This window comes from Podarcis liolepis, assembly GCF_965112155.1.
Source record: "Podarcis liolepis genome assembly, chromosome: 13".
Classification (NCBI taxonomy): Eukaryota; Metazoa; Chordata; class Lepidosauria; order Squamata; family Lacertidae; genus Podarcis; species Podarcis liolepis.
Window position 1 is genome coordinate 17,456,835 of NC_139573.1, and position 23,263 is coordinate 17,480,097.

Genomic DNA, 23,263 nt, shown 5'->3' on the forward strand with positions numbered 1-23,263 from the left:
CCCCTCTCTCTCCCTGGCCCATTCCAGACTGGCAATGGGACAGCATGCCTGAGGGCAGCAGGCTCAGCTTAGGGGGCAGAGGGCAGGTTGTGTGGCACACAACAGCTCCATCATCATTCTGCCCCCCCCCCAATCGCCCACGGAGGGCCTTCTGGTGGTTCCCTCATGGCAAGATGTGAAGTCGCAGGGAACCAGGCAGAGGGCCTTCTCGGTAGTTGCTCCTGCCCTGTGGGACGCCCTCCCAGCAGATGTCAAAGATTTGGAAGTGGGGGGCAGGGGGTGTTCCTACTTGCAGGCATGGAATACTGCACCCCCTCGCAAAATGGGAGGAGAAACCCACCTGTGGCTGCCTGGCAAGTGAGACACTTTTTTTGCCCCTTGCCCTCATCCCACCTGGGCTCTGGTCTTCCCTGTCAATCATGTTCAGTTACCTACCCCCCCCCCCCGATGAGCTTGGAGATGCTCCTTCAGGTATATGGGGCCGAGGCTGTTTAGGGCTTCAAAGTTCAACACTTGAGATTGTGCTTGGAAACGTACCGGAAGCCAATGTAGATCTTTGAGGACTGGTGTAATATGAAATACGAACCATCCTAGCAAATTCAGACTTTAAGTAAAACTGTTAAAACAAAGGACACATTCTATAAGAGCTGGCAATGCTTTATTGTGTACGTAGCTGATAAGGAACATGACTGGCAACCACTACCAATGCATGGACACAATGGGATGAGACGAAAAACAGGGGCCGTTATTTACCACAATATGCTCCATAATGGATAGGATACTAATGTTGAATAATATAGTCCTGTTATAAGAAGGGAGAAATACCATATGTATTGCGGTGCCTCCCTTTCCTTCTTCCTTTTTGGTTGATGTGTTCTACACATTTATATAGATAGATAAAGCATGAACCTCCCTGCCACTTCACTTCCAATTCTCTTGATCTTCTCCCATAATCCCTCGGCTGCTTTTATTGACACCCAAGGAAACGTTGAAGGCAGATGGATCAGAGTTCTGTCCTATGGGCTGTTACTCTTGGTGTGTGGAGAGCCAGTGGATTGATCCCACCCTCCAATTCCTTCTTCTTTGTCCCAGTGGAACCCGACAGCGCTGACCAAAGGCCCTGAGCGGCCGCTGATGTAGCGCAGGACGGTGTTTGGGAACAAAGGCTCAGCGTCGAAGGCGACCCCCAAACTGGAGCCAGCCCCGTAGTCAAAGACACGGCCGAGGTTGGTGCGGAAGGCAATATACTCCACAAAGTTTCCGAAGCGGCCCAAGACTTGCACGATGCCTTCTCCAGGAAACAGTGGCATCACAGATTGGCTCCCTGAGGGGTTTCCTTCAATCCTGGACCACAGGCCGCCGTAGCGAACCTGGATGCTGCAGTGACAAGGGATGGATTGTGCTTAGTGAAGGCCACCACCTTCTGAGGGACAGTGTTTAACAGCTGCATCTCAGATAGAAACCAACAGACAACCACTTTTAATTACCACCCAGGATTCGCCACCATATCAGGCAATTTGTACATCATCAGTTCTCAGTCAGCAGGGAAATCGCACAGGAATTTCTGGGCCCAGTTACACTAGATGAGAGCCAGGGGCTTGCATAAGTCTGTGTGTGGCACTTTGCAAATCCTGACAACCAGGTGAATGGGTCACCTGATGTCACTGTGATCTGATGTCAGGTGATTGACAGCTCAGTGGCCCCCCACAAGGAGGTGGGGGAGATAACTGTCCCGTCCACTGGCCGGATGCAGTACCCCCTGTGCTTCAGGGAGCTATGAGAATCCTGATAATCAACTGATCTTCCAGGTGAGTAGAAACAGGTCTCCTGACATTGTTGTGATATCAAGCGATTGACAAGTCGGCAGCCCCCACCTCCCTGTAAAACTTGGCTGGATCAAATTCCCCATTCCTGCTGTTTGTGGTTTGGGTCCTCTGCCCAACCCAAATCTAGTGGCAAGAACTACTCCTCTTCCCATAAAGCCTTTGCCCTGTCACCACCCAACAACCCAAAGAACTGAGCCTGGGTCAGATATAAATACAGTGGTACCTCTGGATGCGAACGGGATCCATTCCGGAGCCCCGTTCGCATCCAGAAGCAAACGCAACCCGCGTCTGTGTGTGTGTGGGTTGCGATTTGCCGCTTCTGTGCATGTGCGTGATGTCATTTTGACTGTGCATGCGCGAGCAGCGAAACCTGGAAGTAACTCACTCTGTTACTTCTGGGTCGCAGCAGCGCGCAACCCGAAAAAACTTATCCCGAAGCTACTTCAACCCGAGGTATGACTGTATTTGCCCAAAGCTGCTGTTTATCCTGTGGGTTTATCCAGCATTTTTCTTCTTCTTCTGTATTTATAGATGAGGTGTTACTCGGGAGGACTGGTCCCAAGCCTATGCTACTCAGAAACGTGCGCCACTGTTTTCAGTGACATTGTGGCTCCCCAGTCACTGAAGATCCCCTCTGCTAACCTTGCTGAATCTGCCACACACAGGTAGCACCCCAAAAGACATACAAACCTCAGTATATACTTGTTGTTTGCCTGTATCCTCAGAGCTGTTATGGGGCCATCCAGCTGATTACTGGACTGGTCAAAATGTTCCCCACTGCTGCCGCCATATTCTCCCGAGTAAGACGAGAAACTTGCCTGGGCTGGATCCACAAAGGGGGATGAGCAACAGGTTAACAAATTAAAAGGCAGGTTGATTTAATCCATTATTGACCCTTTTCTCTAAACTCAAAAGTCTCAGAAGCTACAAACTTTCACTTCATCCCCTGGATCATTTTGCTTGCTGTTTTCTGAATCTTTTCCAACCTAGTGACACCAGCTGTTGCTTCTTTTAAGCTGTTTGCATGCTATACATTGGAAGCCCAATCTTTCCCTCAAAGAATTCTGGGCCCTGTAGTTTGTTAAGGGTTGCTTAGAATTGCATTGCTGTGAGGGATGAACTACAGGGCCCAGAATTCTTTGAGGGAAAGAATGGGCTTCAAATGAGATTTAAAGGCATATACACAGCTTTAGTCCAGTCTTCCAGTGCATATTCCCTTGCAGCCAACACACACACACACACACACACACACACACACACACACACACACACTGCTGCTGCTCCTTGCAAATTATCACAACATTTCTTTTAATTCTCCAGATGCAAAATGCAGTAACAGCTAGCCCCTTTTGTGACCTTACCTGGACTACCAGACACAGCATCACGGAGGAGGAGGAGGCTCAGAAGAATGAACACCAACATCTTGGAAGCTGAAAAGGGGAAGGTCTGGAGGTTTAAAAGAGACAAGGTTACAGCTCACATGGGCTTATCAATTTCTTAACCAGATAGCAAAATGACTCGGCTGTCACCTCTTCTCATGGCAATAGTAGCCTGTGAGAATCTGTGGCAGGGAATATAGAATTTATGCAAGTCAAATCCAGATTTTTTATTTCAGGGGAGGGGACGAGGCGGAAGCCATTGAAAGAGGGAATCATTGGCTCCAAGAATAGTATTGAAAATAGCAAATACAATCCTCCAAGGTGTGTGTGTGTGTGTTTTAATGCTCTCAAGCCACACTATTCTTTTAGAATCAAATTCTCTGTTTTCGGATGACTAAGCTCTGAATACAGCCTTGGGTGTATCTAACTTCTATTTTACATGCAAATGTCAGAAAAGTTTTCAAAGAAAAAAAATCACCTGAAGCTAAAGAATAAAACACCATGTTAACGACAATGTATTAAAACACACTTTTTTATATATATAAAAAAACACCCTAGGTTCTTTAGGCTGCAATCCTTACCTGGGAGCAAGTCCCACTGATGTTAATGGGGCTTACTTTTGAGTAGAGCTGTATTGGCTTTCGCTGTTACTGTTGTTTTTTAAACACTCTTGCTTCCTCCCCCCCTTGCTTCCATAGCCATTAAAAAAGAGATATTTATTTATCCCATATTTTTTCCCCTTGAAAAATATTGAGAGATGCTGCATTTATGTATAGCTTCAGCCTTGCAATTTGTCGCTTTGGTGAGCCTGCTTACAGCAATACTCATTTCTCCAGCAAAACTCCCGCAAATTACCTTGTTCAGGCAAGCGTAAGTGGGGTGGACCCCTCCTTGTGCCTCTGCTACATTCTTGAAACCTGCCACTCCTGCAGAAAATACAACCTTCTCTTTGAGAAAAGTGGTTCCTATTGGTTTGGCACCGGGTTATCTTACTCGGGGAGTTTCGTTTTACCTGCTTGTAGGCCCCTGGGCTACCAAACAGTTCCTCTATTGTGATCTAATATTTCCTCCTACCTGTTCGATGCTCAGAGAGCGAAGCTGGATTCCAGAAATCAGAACAGAAATGTAATCAAAGGCTTCAACATTCTTTTTAAAAACTCCTGCAACAAATAAAGATATGGGCATCTCCTTGCTGCCTAGGGTTAAAAACAAAATCTATTGCCGTGACATATTAGAAAATAAAGAGTCTTAAGATTTCCATGCATGCAACAAAGGCAACATAAATAATGGCACTCGTCTCTGAACTATGGAAACAGAAGGAATAATTTTGCAATGAAATTTGCCAAATCTAAGGTTACCAATTTATCAAGAAGAAGAAAGTGGTCTGGCCTGTTCGTGTGCTTTTAACAGCAGTTTGGGGCAGCACAAAACCAGCTGCTGGGAGTTTTTCAAGGCATGCAGAAATGCACTTAAGCCCTTCTTAACTACTGAGCAGGTCCTTTTCCAGAGAGCCAGAGGGCGAGGATTTGAAAACTGGCACCAACATCTGGCATCTCTCCTCCAAATCTATAAAGACAAAACAAGCACAGTCTTCATCCGTGAAATGTCTCTAGGTCTGGTTCAGAGGCGTAGGAAGGTCAGGTGGTACCTGGTGCAGAAAATTTCTTGTCACCCCCGCCCCACATTGATTTTTTAAATTATTTTTTTGCCTGCAAAATTGGTGTTACATTATTTCATATTTTCTTACAAAGGAATGTGGATTCTGGGCCTCTGGTAACAAGTAGGCGATTATGGAGAGATACTTAAATCTACAGGATGTTCCTGCCTTTCTACTACTTTAGCAACTCCTCCGCAAATATGGCAATATTTGGTCCTTTTTTAAAAAAAATTATTATTCAGTTTTTAACAATATATAACAATGCATAACACCATAGTTCTGAGTATGGGAGTTGGCTTGAATTTGCATCTCTACATATAAACTGACACATGTACATTTATAGCAACATTCACAGCCAGAGCCTTTCTACTACTTAGCAACTCCTCCGCAAATATGGCAATATTTGGTCCTTTAAAAAAATAAAAAGAAATAATTATTCAGTTTTTAACAATATATAACAACGCATAACACTTATACATTCTTATCTATATAATACAGAAACAATTAAACATTTCTGATTGAGATACAGTGGTACCTCGGGTTACATACGCTTCAGGTTACAGACTCCGTTAACCCAGAAATAGTGCTTCAGGTTAAGAACTTTGCTTCAGGATGAGAGCAGAAATCGTGTGGCGGCAGCAAGAGGCCCCATTAGCTAAAGTGGTACCTCAGGTTAAGAACAGTTTCAGGTTAAGAACAGACCTCCGGAACGAATTAAGTACTTAACCCGAGGTACCACTGTATTATAATACTATAGAAATTTAAGTATCAACAAGAAAATAAAACCTAAAAGGGGGGGGAGAGAGAAAATAGTGGGGGAATGGGGAAGGGGATGTGTTTTTTGAAAGCTGTACAGCATTTCTTAGATACATCAATTAACAATATTTGAGTGGCAGTAGTTTTCCAGTTATAAAAACTTAGCGACTCCAATGAGTGTGGATCAGGGATGATTGGTCTCCCTCATCTACCTATCAGGGGCAGGTCATGCCGCACCCAGGTTTGCAGTGTGAGAAGCTGAAGCAGCACCTTAGCCTCTCTTCAGGCAGGTGGAATTTGCAGTCTAGTAACCATCCCTCCCTAGAAGACAGTACTGTATATACAGCATTAAACCCAACACAGATCTCAGTGACACTTTTCTGCAGAGGCACAGAAATGCCACAAGGTGGCAGCAGACACTGCAGAGCTGCCATATAACCTGGGTGGCAGAGCCTGTGTCTATACAGTATTAGTTATATTAGCTACTTCATAGACATAATATGTGAATAGCAGCCTTGTAAGGACTTGAAACTACCTTATGGTGACTTTACCACCACCACAACCCCAAAGCTTATTTACATCACCTGGGTTGATTTACAGATAAGCCATCTTCTGCTGTAGAAATGATCACAATTCCCTCCAGACTGGAATGTTAACAGGTAATATTTGGCAATATTTTTATCCTGTCATTCCTTTAAGAAACTCAAGGCCCTTTTATCCTCACAAGGAGCCTGCGAGGTGGGACAGCCTGAGGCTGTGGAAACACACCATAAAGTTAAAGCACAAAGAATCCTGGGAACTGTAGTTTACGAAAGGTGCTGGGAACTGTTGCTAACTACATTTCCCAGAATTCTTTGGGAAGAGGTGGAGGAAATGTGCCTTAAACTAGCTTTAAATATATGAGTCCGCTAGGCCCCACCAAGAGAGGAGGTGGACCACCAGAGGATGCTTTGCCCAGAGACTCCTCAAATCTAGAACTGGTCAGGGAACAAGAATCTGAACTCGGGTCCGACATGTGGTGTAATCTGGGCTGTACCACACGGGTTGTCAACATGAGCTGCTTTGCCCCAGGAGAATCATTCCTAGGGGTTGTGAAGGAAATAATTTCACCGGTTGAATTTTGCCTCTTATGCACCAATACTGGTGTTATGTACTGAAGTTCTCACCCTGGGCCAGCAGGGGGATACTGTAGATAGTTATGCAAATGAAGGATCGAAAGTGACGTTCTGTGATTGGCTAGTTTTAGAAAATGGCAACAGTTACATTGTTCTGGAGCTCTATATAAGCAGGCTGACTGAGCTCCTCAGATCAGTTCTGTTCCAGCTTACAAATAAAGAGCTGCTTTGGAAGAATCGCTGTGTCGTCTGATATGTTCGCCCACAACCTAACAACTGGCATCTTGCCAGAAGGAAATGTGACTTGGTCTGTAGCAGTTGTCTGTAAGAAAAAAAAATGCCAACCTCGTGAACACTATTTATGTGCATTTCCTCATTTTAAACCACACAGAGAAGCATGTTTTGTGACGTCGCTGGAGGACAGGGAGAGGGGAATCACAGAGTGTTTTGGCTTTGAACGGAGGTCCCCTGTGAAATCATAGAGTCTGCGCCATAGAGAGGGAGTTATGAAACAAAATCTGGTCAGTAGGTCGGATCCTGGCCTCTCCCATCCCCTGCAGGTGGTTTTGACCAGTGTGTGGTATAGAGATTCCCAAACCTAGCTTCATCCAGGCAGTCTGTGGCATGTTTGCAAAAATGCAATTAAAAATAATCCAGCACGTTACAATTGCTACAGTAAGCAGAAAAAAATAAGTGGTGTGCCGTGACCCTCAGCAATTTTTAAATCTGTGTGGGACAAAAGTTTGGGAACCAGTGAAAGAAAAGGAGCATGACTGTAGCAGTTAAGGCTGCCAACTGACCTATGGCTTTGTCTTTAGATTTGCTTTTCAACACAGGAAAAAGCAGATCAAGCTTTTTTTGTGGTGCAGAACAGTCACCTGCTAACCTGCAGGTGACTATGATTCGGCACAGGAGTAGGGTGCAGTAAAAAAGTTGGCAACCTGGTGCTAATGCTCTTATGGGAAAAAGCCATCAAGGAGTAGCAGTCTGTGTTTTTTAAAATAGGAGACCATCTCTTCTGTGTCTTCTCCCTTTGCTTCTTTACCTGTGAAGCAGAACTGCGCTTTTAAAAGTGTGTGGGGTTTTTGTGTGAAAGTGGAGTTGCCGAAAAGTATCTTTGCCACCACTTTTTCTGCAGGGACTCCCATGCCTCCAGCCTTTGTGCCGCAGGCAAAACACAAAACAAAATGTGCATATTTTCTTCCTGGCATGGAGACACAGAGCTAAGAAACTCTTAACTAGCTGAATATTTCCCTTTTTCAGGCCTGAGGGTGCAAGTGCCCTGGCAGGAAATAAAAGGGGCAATCTTTGTAGCTTTCTGAGCTTCCAAGAAATGAAACCAGAGCAACGAAACACTTGTTATTAGTTTTTCTCCTTTAGGCGCTGCTTGTCGTATTATCAAGCAGATTCTCACAACAGCGCTGTAAAGTAGGTCTTTGTTGCTAAGTAAAGGTAAAAAGGGATGCGGGTGGCGCTGTGATCTAAAACCACTGAGCCTCTTGGGCTTGCCGATCGGAAGGTCGGCGGTTCGAATTCCTGTGACGGAGTGAGCTCCTGTTGTTCTGTCCCAGCTTCTGCCAACCTAGCAGTTCAAAAGCATGCCAGTGCAAGTAGATAAATAGGTACCACTGCGGCGGGAAGGTAAACAGTGTTTCCATGCGCTCTGGCTTCCGTCATGGTGTTCTGTTGTGCCAGAAGCGGTTTAGTCATGCTGGCCACATGACCCAGAAAGCTGTCTGTGGACCAACGCCGGCTCCCTCGGCCTGAAAAGCGAGATGAGCGCCGCAACCCCAGAGTTGCCTTTGACTGGACTCAACCATCCAGTGGTCCTTTACCTTTTTACCTTTACCTTGTTGCTACTGGCAGGGGCGCGGTGAAGTTGAGACACACACACACGCCAAACCAAGCTTAGCACTATCTGTAAGGGAGGGAAGCTTCACCTGTTGAATTTCTGCCTGCAGCGCAACAGTTAAGGCCACAGGAGCATTTCAGGATTAAAAGCCCACCTCCCCACCCGGCTTCCGCTCCGGAACTGGACTGCCTGACTCACCCGCCTCTTCAAAGGAGCCTCGCTCCCTTTTCTTTCTTTTTGGCTCCAGTTCCTCTGGAATGTCTGAAATTAATTATTTTGACTAGCAAGTGGCACCGCCGGGGACTGGCTTGAGTGAGAGGGGACCCCCAGCACTCCTGAGACAGCCTGGGAAGGGAAAGTGGACCGGCCCCCCTACCCAAAAAGGAGCGATAGGCTAGGCAGGGAGGGCCGCACACCAAGACACGTGGACTCCCAGCCCGATCTCCTGGGTTCCCTTCTGTGTGTGTGAGAGAGGGAGGGAGAGTCATTTGTTCTCTCCAACTCCCTGCCGACTCTCCTCCTTTCAATCTGTGATTCATTCTGTTGTTCCGGCTGGCTAGCTCCGATCTCCCAGCGCGCGCGCACACAGCCCCACACATTCCTTCCCCATGAGTTTATCCCGTCTGAGCTTTCTCCTCCTCTTCTGCAATTTCCATCTCTTTAATCTTCTCGCGGTTGCCTCTCCCGATTTTTAAATGCAATATTTCAAAGTATGGTCCTTTTTTAAAAACCTAGCAAAAAAGAAAGAAGAAGAAGAGGATTTCCCATATTTGATGCACGTGTTTCTTCTCCTTCCTTGAAGGTTTTGAAAGCAGAGGCTGGCTGGCCATCTGCCACGGATGCTTTAGTTGAGATTCCTGCATCTCAGGGGGTTGGACTAGATGACCCCGGGGTGTCCCTTCCAACTCTACAGTTCTATGGTTCTTTGAGGATAGCAACCCTTACACAACAGTCCGTGAGTGTGTGTTTATTTGGAAGGGAGGCCCATTGTAATGATCAGTAGGGTCTTACTTTCCGTTGTCACCTTATTAAGTCTCTATTAAGCTTTGGTCTATATATGCAGCAAGGGACGCAGATAGCGCTGTGGGTTAAACCACAGAGCCTAGGACTTGCCGATCAGAAGGTCGGCGGTTCGAAGCCCTGCGTCGGGGTGAGCTCCCGTTGCTCGGTCCCTGCTCCTGCCAACCTAGCAGTTCGAAAGCACCTAAAAGTGCAAGTAGATAAATAGGTACCGTTCCGGTGGGAAGATAAATGGCATTTCCGTGCGCTGCTCTGGTTCGCCAGAAGCGGCTTAGTCATGCTGGCCACATGACCCGGAAGCTGTACGCCGGCTCCCTCGGCCAGTAAAGGGAGATGAGCGCTGCAACCCCAGAGTCGGCCACGGCTGGACCTAATGGTCAGGGGTCCCTTTAACTTTACCTTATATATGCAGCAAAATGAGGGGATCAGAGTTCTGAGGCGGCAGAAGGGATAGTCTCTTATATATATTGTTGCAGGAATTTATGTTTAGGTTGGGGGGGGGTTGCCCCTCCAGCAGATATCATGCACAGGCAGCCCACTACCAAAACCAGCAGAATCGCTTTTGTGACTTTTGTGATTTGTCCCCACAAAACACTTCATCACAGTTTCTTCCTATCTATTCAAAGGGCCTTTGCTGCATGATACCAATGTCGCGACAGGACTCCCACCTGTCACAAGGTGGGACAAGATGGAAGCCCCGAACAAAAGAGCCCCCAAACTTTTATTAGCTGCTAATCCCCATGCTAAAGGGAAAGGGAAAGGGACCCCTGACCATTAGGTCCAGTTGTGGCGGACTCTGGGGTTGCGGCGCTCATCTCGCTTTATTGGCCGAGGGAGCCGGCGTACAGCTTCCGGGTCATGTGGCCAGCATGACTCATCCTCTGGTACGAATAACAGGATGGTTTCTTGGTCTTTAAGTGATGGGTTGCACCAACTGCACCACTTGGGGGGGGGAGAGGATTTTTTGTACAAAAATATCCTCAAAGGAATGGGAGAGAAGCAAACAGTTAAAATGGAAATAAATACTTTTTAAAAAAGTGGAGTACCACTTTGCAGGTTGGGGTAAGAGGTGCAAAGGCGGAAGACGGCTGGCTTAAGGTGATGAGTAAGTTCACAGTTGTGATGATTCAACCTGTTCCAGACAGTCTGTTTATTGAGTGTTTATCTTGAGCTGTTTGCACAGAGACTAGATAGCACCGGCTGTTTGTTGAGAATTCCTTCTGATTTATTGGGAGAGAGGCTGGGAGCAAATCCCCCCCTAACAATTTCCAGTCCATTTCCCCAACTATTTCTTTACCACTAAAAGTCAAATTTGGCGGGGAGGGAAGCAGGTTTGTTATGCGAGGCCTCCAAATCAACCTGATTTTTATTTATTTATTTAACTTTTATCGATGTGGCAAAACACAGATACAAAACTTTCCCACCATAGGCACATGTATAAATAAGCATAAACCACTTCTAAAAAGCCCAACTTCTTTGCCCTGCCACATGCACTCTTAATGACAGCATTTGATTTAACCCTGTGTCTATTACGCCCAGTTATTTTTCAATGCAATTTACCGCAGGCACCTGTTTCAACATTTCTTCTCTGATAATTTTATAGAGGTGCATCGCAATGGTTAATTTTATGATCTCCGATTGCTCCCAGGTTTTCCTGATTAATCCTATTCGTTGTAGTGCTCTATTTTCATGTTTTAGCATAGTATATGCTTCCTTGCAATGGTTGCTGCATGTTAGACTTGTGTTTGGTATTTCACAACCCTCTCCTGTCCTGAATTTTTGGTATGTGATTGAATCTCATCCAGAAATAGCGACAGTCTGGAAGCGCCTTTAGTAATCAGCCAGTCATGGGAATTATCCCCGTATCTGTAAACACAGTGGGGTTAGATGTTGGACAGTATCTTCTTGAATACTGGGAGCAATCTGTCCCTATTTGGATAGGGATGTCACTTGTGGGGTGATTGGCCCCCACATTTTTGCCTTGGCCAAAATAATGCATGAAAAGGGTTCACTTCCCAGGCAGAGGGCAGCAGAACACTCGACACTTCAACCCAGAAATTTTGGGAGTTGGATGTACAGTGGACACTCGGGTTGCGAATGTGATCTGTGTGGGAAGTGCGTTCACATCCCACAGCGCCACGTCTGCGTATGCAATGGTTGTGATTCGGTGCTTCTTCGCATATGCAAAGCGTGATTTAGCGCTTCTGCACATTCGCGACCGCTGAAACCTGGAAGCAACCTGTTCTGGAACTTCCGGGTTTTGGCGCGTCCATAACCCAAAAAAATGCAACCTGAAGCGTCTGTAACCCGAGGTATGACTGTACAGTGGTACCTCAGGTTACATACGCTTCAGGTTACAGACTCCGCTAATGCAGAAATAGTACCTCGGGTTAAGAACCTTGCTTCAGGATGAGAACAGAAATCACGCAGCGGCAGCTGGAGGCCCCATTAGCTAAAGTGTTGCTTCAGGTTAAGAACAGTTTCAGGTTAAGAACGGACCTCCAGAACGAATTAAGTACTTAACCCGAGGTACCACTGTATGTTGGAGAATGCTGAACCACCTCTCTTAGGCCGTATTCACACCATACATTTATAACACTGAGATACCACTTGTAACACTCATTAAACCATTCTGGCAACTGTAGTTTGTTAGGGGTGCTGAGAGATTTGAGGAGACCAGTATTCCCCTCACAGAGCTACAATTCCTAAAGTTCCTCATGAACACAAGAGTGATTGTTCAACTCTGTATCCTTCAGTGGGGACGCAGGTGGAGCTGTGGTCTAAACCACTGAGCCTCTTGGACTTGCCGATTGGAAGGTCAGCAGTTCAAATCCCCATGGCAAGGTGAGCTCCCGTTGCTCTGTCCCAGCTCCTGCCAACCTAGCAGTTCAAAAGCACACCAGTGCAAGTAGATAAATAGGTACCACTGCGGCAGGAAGGTAAATGGTGTTTCTGTGCATTCACGGTGTCCCAGCCACATGACCCGGAAAGCTGCCTGTGGACAAACGCCGGCTCCCTTGGCCTGAAAGCAACCCCATGGTCACCTTTGACTGGACTTAACCATCCAGGGGTCCTTTACTTTTACCTATCTTCTTAAATTTGATCCCTCCCACAATTCAACCTGATCAAAGTGGTCCTTTACCCACATTACTAAGGGCACTTTCAGACTGCTGCTATTTTGGGGTGAGATTCAACCACATACTGGCAAATTCAGGTTGCACCATTACAATGGAGAATATTTACCCAGCAATCACCTGACAGTTTGCAATAAGGAAAGGGATGGGGAAACAGACAGGAAAATATGGGATAATGACATTTAACCTCCCCACAAACAAATCAGGATGAAAATAGCCAGTGTAGCCTCACCAACCTGTAAACAACTCAGGATCAGGTATGCTCAATAAGCAGGCCATCTGGAAGCAGACAAGAACTGAGAATTAAGGAATCTTTTTTATTCGGTCCACAAAAAAGAGTGTCATCTATTTCAGCTGTTTGAACCCCATGATGCTTTAAAGTAACCGGTGACCAACACCCCCCCCCCTCTTATTCTCAGAGAGACCAGGGCTAGTTAGGGCCAGTTGCAGCTTCATTTTCTTTTTAAAGACACTCTTAAGATTTTGCTTTTTAAAATTGTTCTTGCCTCTTCAAGTTCTTTGCTGCTGAAGTTCTGAGCTTTGCTGCTATGAAGTTACACTTGTCGATCCCTGAGCTATATTAAGCTCTCTTACAATACAGAACAGACGTTCTCTCAGTGGATCGACATCACCTCATTTTTAGTTTATTTTTAAAAATCTCACACACCTTAAGAGTTCAAATAGAGTTGGTTTGACCTGCTTCACAGACAACATCTCTGTGGGGGGAAACTAGACTGATCGAAGGGGTTTTTGTAGCAGACTTTGGACTGATCTCTGGAGTAGGAGGGAGGCTCAGGTGTTGAGAGCTTCCTCTGCCTCCCCCAAGTCATGCTCTCCCTCCCTCTCTGGCTCAAGCTGCCCCACCACCTTCAGATGACTCACTGGGTGGTGTCAGCGGACAAGCTGGTATGAACTAAGGGGACAGGAATGTGCAGCCAGCGAGGCCATAAGGGCAAGTGCAAGGAAAAGAGAGGGAGAGGGTGAGTCACAGGGAGAGCTGAGGGGGGGGGGGGAGAAGAGGAGAAAGGAAATTATGGGGGAGGAGGGGAGGACCCAGCCAAAGGCTTTTAAAGGACAGAAATCGGGAAGTGAAGAATAAAATTAAAGAAGAGCCGGGGGAGAGACGGGAGATTGCAGAAGCATTTAATGGTTATGTGGCTTGGTTAATAAGCACTTCCTTACCTACAGGGCCTCCCCCTGCCACAACTTGGACGTCTTCCAAGTCATCCCAAGCAGAGCGTTAGGAGACACAGCGTGGTAAAAAAAATAAGAATCGAACCTGCAAGCTTGGCATTATCAGCACTATGCTCTCATCAACCGAGTTGAGCTATGAGCATCAAGAGAAAATTAAACCAAGGCTGCAGTCCTATATATGCAAGCGGGGTTTGTATGTATCATAGCCAGCATGTGTACAGACCCTCATAATAATAGTAATAATTGGAGAAGCTGTAATAAGAAGCAACCGGAGCAAAGAAGCCACTGCTCAGGGAATCAGAACAAGTTGCTGCCTGGTGTGCAAACACTACTCTTGCAGGTGCTGCTGAGCCAATGTTACCGGGCGAGAAAGCGCCACCAAAGATGAGGTGCCACCACTACTAAGGCCCTGCCGCCCGCCATTACCTGCCTGACATTTGAAGGTGCAGCTACGCAGAGCAGGGCCTCTGTTGACCTTTGAAAAGAACAGGCAGGCACACCTGGGAGACTGTAGCCTTCCATGTACACAAGGGGGGGGGATGGGAAACCTGGAAGAGGTCCTATGATGAGAGCTGGGGAGCTGGGAGGAGGCTTCTTAGATAGAAGCCACTGGGTGAGATACACCCCAGAAAGGTAATGGGGTGCAAGCACAATTTCCATGAGTGCAGGTAGTCATCCATTAGACGCCGTGCTTTGTCTGTGGAGGAAGCTAATTAAAGGCAATTACAACAGCCAACCCCAGCCTTTCAAAGTGCCGACAGCAGCTTACGCTGTCTCCCAAGTTCAGGCCTGCTCTGTTCCTAAGGAGAGAGCTACATCAAGGTGCCTTCAGGCTACAGGAAGACAGGAAACCACCCAAACAGCTGCACTCCCAACCATGCCCTCCCTCCCCATCCAAAGGGAAGGAAGCTTCAGTGATTTCACTGCGTATCTGGGACCACTCAAGGCTTGAAAAGGGCCAGAGCTCAGCTAGAGGCAGCCAGGGAATGGCAGGGAAGAAGGGACTCTTTGGGGAAAATGAGTTCTTGAGAATAGGCAAGTATTTCTCCTTTTTTTTACAGGAGTGTCCATGATCAGGGATGGGTCTACTGTGAAGCCAAAGCTTCAGGGCCTCTAATCCCAGAGGGAACCCCAAGAGATAAAATGATGGGTCTTATAAAATGATGGGTCTAGTCGCACGACTCAAACGAATTGTTTTTGTTGTTGTCTCTACACTGGTACCTCTAGTTAAGAACTTAATTCGTTCTGGAGGTCTGTTCTTAACCTGAAACTGTTCTTAACCTGAGGTATCACTTTAGCTAATGGGGCCTCCCACTGCCACCGCACGATTTCTGTTCTCATCCTGAAGCAAAGTTCTTAACCTGAGGTACTATTTATGGGTTAGCGGAGTCTGTAACCTGAAAAGTCTGTAACCCCAGGTACCACTGTATTTCAACAACCCCAAAGTTAGGGAGTCAGTTGTGGTGATCTGTCATGGAACAACCCCCTTGAAGGAGGCAACTCAGATCTCGTTGTTGGTTGCGAAGGGCCCCCCATAGCAGTTCAAGCTTCAGGACCCAAAAACTGGCTTTGCGAGTTGAGCTAGGCTGCCTTCTGGTTCCCCTCCTAGTCCAAGGAATGGGGACAATTCAGGCAAGTCAGACCTGCAGCCCCCCTGCCCACAAAGTCCTTCTCATTCCCATCCAACTGACGGTGTTGTCATACGGCAAGGGACAGGGAACCCAGTGGCCGTCTAGGTGTTCCTAGATGACATCTCTTGTCATCCCTGACCCACTGGCCTCACTGGCTGGGACTGATGGGAGTTGGAGGGCCACAGACCGCCCACTTCTGCTGAAAGGATTCCTCATTCATTATATACATAATGCTCTGAGCACTCTAATAATAATAATAATAATTCAGGCAGCTTCCCATTTACGCAGGGGTTACATTCAAAGGCACAACACGTTTAAGTGAAATTGTGTATATGGCAGACACCATTGAAAAAGCCTGCAAACACCTTCTAAACCTCCGGAACCCCTTCTTAAAGGAAACCCTTTAAGAAACCAGCAGCACTCTTGGGATTGGACTTGCAAAGGCTCATGGGATTGCTGGACGCTGTGTCTGCGCCGTTTTTGTTTGCCCCCTTAAGTGCCACTTCTGGGTGTGGGGTGACACACATGTAAATGGTGAGTTGAGTAAAAGGCTGTCGAGTATTCAGTCATGCCGCCACACTTTCGTAACCGAAATAAAGCACCCCTCGTTTCATCGATAATTAATTCTATTTTTTATTTAAATCCACAAACTCTGGTTCATGAAACGACATGCTGTTCCCCACCCCCCTCCCCGTGCCTGAAAATCACACCCATAAAATTAAACGTTAGAGATATAAATAGCAGTGTCTCTCTGCTTGAGCACCAAGGGCAGAGGAGAAACAGGAAGAACTGAGGGTAGTGGGGTCTTGTGGCTCCTTGCGGGTGGCCCAGCCACCGCGCAAGAGGCTCAGTTGAAAAGACAGTCCCTGCTGCTCTCCTGGAGAGCCTTAGCACCCAAATAAGACTTCTCTATATACAGATAATCTAAGAATCACATTCATTGTTAGCCCTAAGATGCTCCGCAGCGGGAAACGGCACAGGCGATGCAGTGACCTTCCTAGCAAAAAGTGACCTAGCTGGGAAGACTTGGCAGCTGAAAAGCTCTCTCTGCAGCTGACTCCCCAGCATGAAATTTCATCTCCCCAATATGGGGCATTAAGATCGTGGGGCACCAGAGGGAAAAAGAGAGACATTCCCCCCCCCACCCATTTTGCTCCTCCCCTAACACTGAAAAATTTAGAGGGAGGCGGATGTGCCGTTCCAAAGGGGGAAAACAAATACTTTTCTTTTCCTTTCCCGAAATGTACAGAAGGTTAAGAAGGCGGAAGACCTCCCCACACACCACGTTGCCCCCCCCCAAAGGTGAGTGAGTGAGTGAGTCAGTTGGCATGTGTGCAAAAGTGTAAGGCCCCTGCAGGGCCAAAGGAAAACGTCCTGTCCGGATTCTTCAGGAAAAGTCAGAGGTAATGAAGAGGCTGGATTTATCTCTTCTCTTGCGCTTGAAATGTCGACCAAGATGATCTGTGGGGCGGGAGAGAAAAGAATGAATGTAAAAAATGGATTGTCAAAGGCATGGAGACAAATTTGCTGACCTCCAGGTGTTATTCAACTAAGAACACAAGACGAGCCCTTGCAGGATCAAGTCAGGGCCTCATCTAGTTCAGCATCTTGTTCTTAAAGTGGCCACCCAGATGCTTGCAAGCAAGACCGAGGAGGCAGAGCGCTGCTTCCATGTAAAAATACATATTGTTAGAAGCAGGATTCAATCCTGTGCCTCTAAGTGAGAGCTGCAACTTGAGCCTAGCGCCTTAGGCTGCTCAGCCATCCTGGCTGTAAGACTCCCATTATATCCAGGTTGGGGAAGGTGGGCTTAAGAGTGACTCAAGTCCAAAGCATACTGGGTAATTTTGGGCCAGACACCATCTTTCAGGGTATCCTATTTGCCAGAGCTGTTGTGAGGGTTAGAGAGCAGAGAGTTCCGTTTACGCTGCCCTGAGAAAGGACAGGATTTATTTACTTCTCAAATAAAAAGACCCCCCAAAGGGTTGATATTTGAGAAACAACCACCCAGGAGAGCTGGACGCTGAGAGGCTGGGTGGCCATCTGTCATAGATGCTTCAGTTCAGATTCCTGCATGGCAGAGCATTGAACTAGATCACAGTCAGGATCTCTTCCAACTCTACGATTCTATGATCCCCACAACTGAATCTATGCCTTGTTAAAGAAAACCCTATCTGCAACCATCAGTCCTCCTAATTTAATAAATACTCCTGCAAACACACGTTGTCGTTTTCTCAAACCCAGTTTTGGGATTATGGGAATGGAGGAAGAGGAAAAGCCTGGAGACATTACCCAGCTTTCCCCCTACAGCTCTTGAGGACTATAAACTTGGCTGTGTTTTTTAAGTGAAAGATGCTAAGTTAATGCAGCTGGCAGAAGCGAGCGGGGTAGGATGGAGCTGTGGTTACAGATTGGAAGCATCCGTTCTTACCTTCAGTGTATCAGCGATTCCTGAGCTGAATGGCCTCCAGTCTCTTCAATTGGTGCTGGAAATAGAGAAGGCAAAGTTTAGCCATTAGTGCGGGGGCGGGGGGGCTCTGCTGTCGAGATGCTCCCAGGAAAGACTCCAGTTTAGGGTTAGATAACGGGAAAGAAGCGACTTACTGGTGAATTTCTCCCGCCGTCGGCAGCGGGCGTAGATTATGATGCCACCTATCAAAACCGCCAGAGTTAAGGCGCCCAGAGATGCTCCCACCATAAGCCACATATTGAAGTTGTCTGGGAGTTGAGGGTCTCCGCCTGCCAGAGAGAAGAGAGAGGGAAGGGTTAAAATCAGCCTGATCCGCTTCTGATCCCAGCACTTCCTCCTGGGGCTCCCCTCAGACGAGAGTCTCTTAACAATTTGAACCAGACTTGTCTTCAACAAACATCCCCTTTTCCTTCCTGCTAAACCATTTCCCACAAGGCCAGTCGCTTGACCCACGGCTGGAAGAGGAACGAAACGGTGCCAAAAATAAAAAGTTGCAAATCTCAGCTTCGAATTCAGGCTGGGGGATGTCGCTGATCTTTTTCTTTTCAAGCCGCAGGCTTTTTGGAGACCAGATTTCAGCACACACTTATGCCAGCTGGGATAATGTTTTTCAAATTCTGTTTAATGAGATGAAGATCTCTTTCTATGTACATTTGATATTTGGTCCTACTCTCCCTGGATTCATGCCAGTTTTTCTGTACCTGCCATGCACAGAGTCCTGCACCCTTCAGTGTCAGTGCGGTGTAGTGGGTAGAGAATGTTAGATTAGGGCCCGGGTTCGAATTTCCATTCAGCCATAAAGCTTGCTGGGTGGAGGGGTGACACCCAGGACCATCACTATCTTATAGCCTGGCTTAAAGGGCTGTTGTGAAGGCAATGGAAGGAGGGGCATGAAATAGAGAGGGGTTCGGTGCAGATCACCCTTGCAGGCAGAAAGCTACCATTCCTGGTTTCCTGCCCTCAATCCCCCCCCCCCCAATCCCAGTTCTACTCTCACAAATGGCTTGTCAATATAAGAAGTCAATGCAGCTGGAGCAACCCAAGGTTCCTGCCCCAGTGCATGCTGGGTAAGGGTTGGTGCCGGCCACTCACATGTGGTGCAAAAGTCATTCTTGTTTTGACGCTGGCAGACAGAGCAGTCCATGCATTTCTCCAGGTCTGGGCTCCAAGACTGGCCTCCGGGGCACACGGAAGCTGGAGGGGGGGAGAGAGAAAAGGAAAATTTAGGCAGGAGTCTCTTGGCTGTGGAAGCACTGACATCTGTATCAGCCTAACCTTCCTCACAGGGTTGTTGTGAGGATAAAATGGGGAGAGTTACATATACCACCTTGAGCTACTTGGAGGAAAAGGTGGTGGACTGTTGTTGTTGTTATTATTATTATTGCTATTATTATTATTATTATTATTATTGTATTAATATTATGGCTGGGTTTCCCAGCCACTCTGGGCGGCTTACAGCATATATAAAAACATAATGAAACATCAAACTTGGGGAAAAAATGAATGTTGCTAGTACATACAGGTGTTTTGCTAAGTCACATCCAGCAGGTTTATACCACTGTAAGAGTCATGACTCCCCCAGCACAAGAATCCTGGGAACTGTAGTTTAACCACATACAGAGAGCCACAATTCCAAACAGCCTTAGCTATGGTTCCCAGCAAAGGTGCCAACTTGAATAAAATATGGGGGGGGAGGTAAGCCCTGCCCCACATAATTGATCACATGATGTGAACCCCCCCATTTGAATGGAAATGCCCATCAACTTTCTGGGGGGGGGAATGGCCCCCTCAAATATTTTAGGGGGGTGGCAAAGGACCTCAGCCCCTAGGAGTTGGCTCTATGTTCCGTGGAGGGGAAGCCATGAGTGTTAAAGTGGCATGAAAGTTCTTTAAAAATGACTTGTGTGGATGTGACATCCGTGTTGGCCGGCTCTGCTGCCCTCCCAAACCAGCTTGGAAAGGCTACAAGCCAGGGAGAGATGAAGGGGGGGGGGTTGGGGGCGGGATTGCAGCCTCTGGACTCCCGAGCAAATCGCGGCTTAGGAGGAGCGCGCTGTAAGAGGAGCCGGGGTGGGAGGGAGAGAAAGACGATTAGGGAGAAGCTGAATGAATGAAAGCGACCAAGCGACAAGTCAGAACATGAAGGCGCTTAACAGCTGAATGAAAAAGAAGAAAAAGATCCATACACGAGGCTCTCCTGTCCCTCCCTCCCTCCCTCCCTCCCTCCCATGACATGAGGGTCTATTTCCAGAGGGGTAACGTCAGCAGGGAAAGGGGTGTCGTGTTTCGCCCCGAAACCTGAACCAGACCCGAGCAGCAGTAGCAGCAGGAGAGCATCGGGGGGTCAAGACTGAGACCATCACGTGGCGAAGTTGTGGCGCGGGGGAGGACAAGGACCCCCCTCCCCCCTTTCAAGTGACTTCATTGATAAAATATGCCCCGTGCAAGCGAGCAAACAGATGGCGCCGTGCCCAGAAGTGGAACGAAAGAGACGGTGGGGCGGAGCCGGTGGGTGAGTCACCATGTGGGTCGCCTGATGCAGCGGACGTCAGATTTCTCCCTCCCCACCCCCCAGGCCCCCAATTGTCCGCTGCCCGGATCCTGCTCTCCTGTCCCAGTTTTCTCACTTGTGACTCGCGGGGGAAAAGGAAACTTTCACCCGCAAGGCAGCCAATGGGGAGGCGGCGCTGGCCGAGGGGGCGTGGCACCGAACTCATGGAAATTCCAACGCGGACCAGTCTCGCTTCTGCCATTGATCTTCTTTTCGCGGGGGGCGGGGGGGGGCCTCCGTGCCATTAACTCGCGGAAATCGTGAGTGTCGAGAGCGCCTCTGGGCATGGGCAGACGGCCTTCCCTTTTCTAGGCGGGCTAGAACCCCGCCCCCTCTCCCCATCGCCTCTGCTGTGGATTAAGCCGGGATGGGGGGGATCCGTTCCGAACATTGGACTCGTCACTTTCCCTGTCCCCGCAGCTATGTGTCGTTGGCAGCTCCGCTACAGGCAAACATTCAACAGGTCGAGCCCTCTCTCAGACGCGAATGGTTTAAAAGGTTGCACCTGTTGAAATTCTGCCTGGAGAGTTTAGAGAAGCACAAGAGAGGGCAGCAGCTTTACACCCACGCAGAGGAAGGGATGGAAACGCCGCTACGTCTAGACACAGGGCTGTTGAACGGAGTTCTGTGTGATTCGAAAGCTGACATACTCGCTTGGCCCCTTCGTATCTGGGTTGCTTTGCCACTTCGCGTTCTCGGGGGGAGAGCCCAACAGCCCCCATCCCTAGCCCACCCCGTCGTCAAAGATCCAGTATTCTCAGGTGGGGCTGGGACAACGGAGAGCCGCTACACTGTCAGTGTAGACAGTAGTAAGATCGATGGACTAGCAGGCGACAGAGGAAGTTCAACAGGTGCAGCCTCCCCATCTGCATGCCCGGGAGAAAAAGTTTCACCTCCTTGCCTCCTGCCCGCCTTGGCTTTATAGCTGTGAAGGCGTCTGGGTGAGGCGACACCACTCCAGACCATCCCACCCCGCCGCTTCCGGAGACCCCTTTACCTGGAACCGGCTCTCCCGAGGCTATCCTGCAGAGGAAGGGGAAAAGCCCCACCAGGACGGCTCCCAAAGGCAGCAGCATCTCTCGACCGCTCTCCCTGCCTCCGAGGATGAGGAAAAGGAGCGACTGAACCGCTGCTCTGTCTGTGACTCAGCTCCAAAGACTTTCCTCGGCTCACTATAGAGACGCCCACGCAGATCCGGAAGGCCAGGATTGGCGGGCAAGGAGCCAGAACTCCTGGGTTCCATCCTTTGATCTGGGAAGGGGGCGAGGGAGGCGGGGGGGTGTCTAGCAAGTTAAAGCAGGAAAAGCTCAGAGCGAGAAATTGTGGATTTTCTGGGCAGGGCGACGAGTCGCCTGGATTTAACCGGGGACTGGGAGGCGGGAGAGCTGGGTGCCAGGACGCCTGGGTTCCCCAGAAGGAGGGTCCCGCTGAGGTTTTTGGTTTTTCCTTTAACCCACAAAAACAAACCCTACAGCCTGTTTCATGCTGCTCCTTGATTTTGTGGCTTTAAAGTTTATTATGCTTAGGGGTTTTCTTTCAGTATGTACACTTTGCTTTATTCCTTTTGGAAACCGCCCGGGGAATATGATCGAAGGGCGGTATAAAAATATTTCTAATAAGTAGACGTTAGATCAAAGGGGATATGTCAGAAGCCGAAAGCTGCTCTGAAATGACTGTGGTTGTTTGTTTTAATAAGGTTACTTTAAAAAGGGGGGAGCGGTGCATAGAGAATGAATGAATACAAAGAGCTCCTGTAGGAAACGGCAGGGGGAAGGAGGTTGGGAGGGGATGGTATTGGGTTAAAGGAAATAACTGGGGCTTCTGAGTTCTTTGGAAAACTCCGTCTCCGGGACTGTCTGGTCTGAGAGGTTTAGTCAGTCGCTAAACGAATGGAACCACTCTCGTTAGAAGCACGACTGCTGCTGCTTGTTTTTTACCCCAACGCAAGTGGAAACAAATTGAAGGAGATATTTTAGAGAAGCCACCCTAGAGAAGCCTTGTGGTTACTGGGTGGCGATGAAAAGACATTCTGTACATGCTCAAGAGGCACCCTTGTCTTCATTCATTCAGACTTTCCTCTGCTGGATTCTGGGAACTCTGAGCAGGTTTTGGGGGGGGGGGGGAATCGGGGGGAAAGAATCCACTTGGTTAGAACATCCTGGCTTTCAACACTCAAAAGTTCCCCTTTCTTCATTACACGTTTGTATCACTTTTTCAAAATTAAAAATACTAAAGTAGGAGAGTATGTATGTAACTTTGAAACTCTCACATTTCTGGGTTCAGAAATGCATATTTGCCCCTCTGCATTCCAAAGGAAATAACTGGTACATGTGTTTTACATTAAGCAAATTTCTTTTTTAAAAAAATAAAGTGGAAGCCGTTTCCCTGGCTGTTCCACTAGCTGCCAAAGGTGCCCCCGCCAACTCATGTTTGAAATCCTGACTTTGCCATGCACAGTTTCTCCCAACACCCCCCAGGAAAGACACATCAATGCTTTAGGTGTCCTAAAAGTGTACATTTTAGGTTGCCACACAACATCTGACTTCCACAGTGCAGAAATGCCCTGGATTTCAATAGGCAGGAGACTCTGGCGAGATGGTTGTGCAATCCAGGAATTCCCCAGTGAAAGAGGACAAGGTGGGGGTGGGGATGTCTGCCTGCCAAAGAGCTGCTACAAC

The 23,263-nt window shown here is 47.9% G+C and overlaps 2 protein-coding genes across 3 annotated transcripts; both read right to left on the reverse strand.

Moving 5' to 3' along the window:
• Positions 1 to 653: 653 nt before the first annotated feature.
• Positions 654 to 5,179, reverse strand: LOC310690412 (zymogen granule membrane protein 16-like). 2 transcript variants are annotated; one of them, XM_083469262.1, is made up of 4 exons: positions 4,280 to 5,179; positions 3,188 to 3,272; positions 2,517 to 2,649; positions 654 to 1,377 (listed from the first exon to the last, which is right to left on the reverse strand). In XM_083469262.1, the coding sequence occupies exons 1-4, from the start codon at positions 4,388 to 4,390 to the stop codon at positions 1,017 to 1,019; spliced, it is 690 nt and encodes a 229-aa protein (XP_083325388.1). In that variant the 5' UTR covers positions 4,391 to 5,179; the 3' UTR covers positions 654 to 1,016. The 2 variants fall into 2 exon arrangements, with proteins under 2 accessions (XP_083325388.1, XP_083325389.1); XM_083469263.1 differs by lacking the exon at positions 4,280 to 5,179 and adding an exon at positions 4,022 to 4,106.
• Positions 5,180 to 16,172: 10,993 nt separating this feature from the next.
• Positions 16,173 to 21,766, reverse strand: TNFRSF12A (TNF receptor superfamily member 12A). Its single transcript, XM_083472139.1, has 5 exons — positions 21,583 to 21,766; positions 19,127 to 19,228; positions 18,169 to 18,303; positions 17,996 to 18,050; positions 16,173 to 17,025 (listed from the first exon to the last, which is right to left on the reverse strand). The coding sequence occupies exons 1-4, from the start codon at positions 21,659 to 21,661 to the stop codon at positions 17,998 to 18,000; spliced, it is 369 nt and encodes a 122-aa protein (XP_083328265.1). The 5' UTR covers positions 21,662 to 21,766; the 3' UTR covers positions 16,173 to 17,025; positions 17,996 to 17,997.
• Positions 21,767 to 23,263: the final 1,497 nt, after the last annotated feature.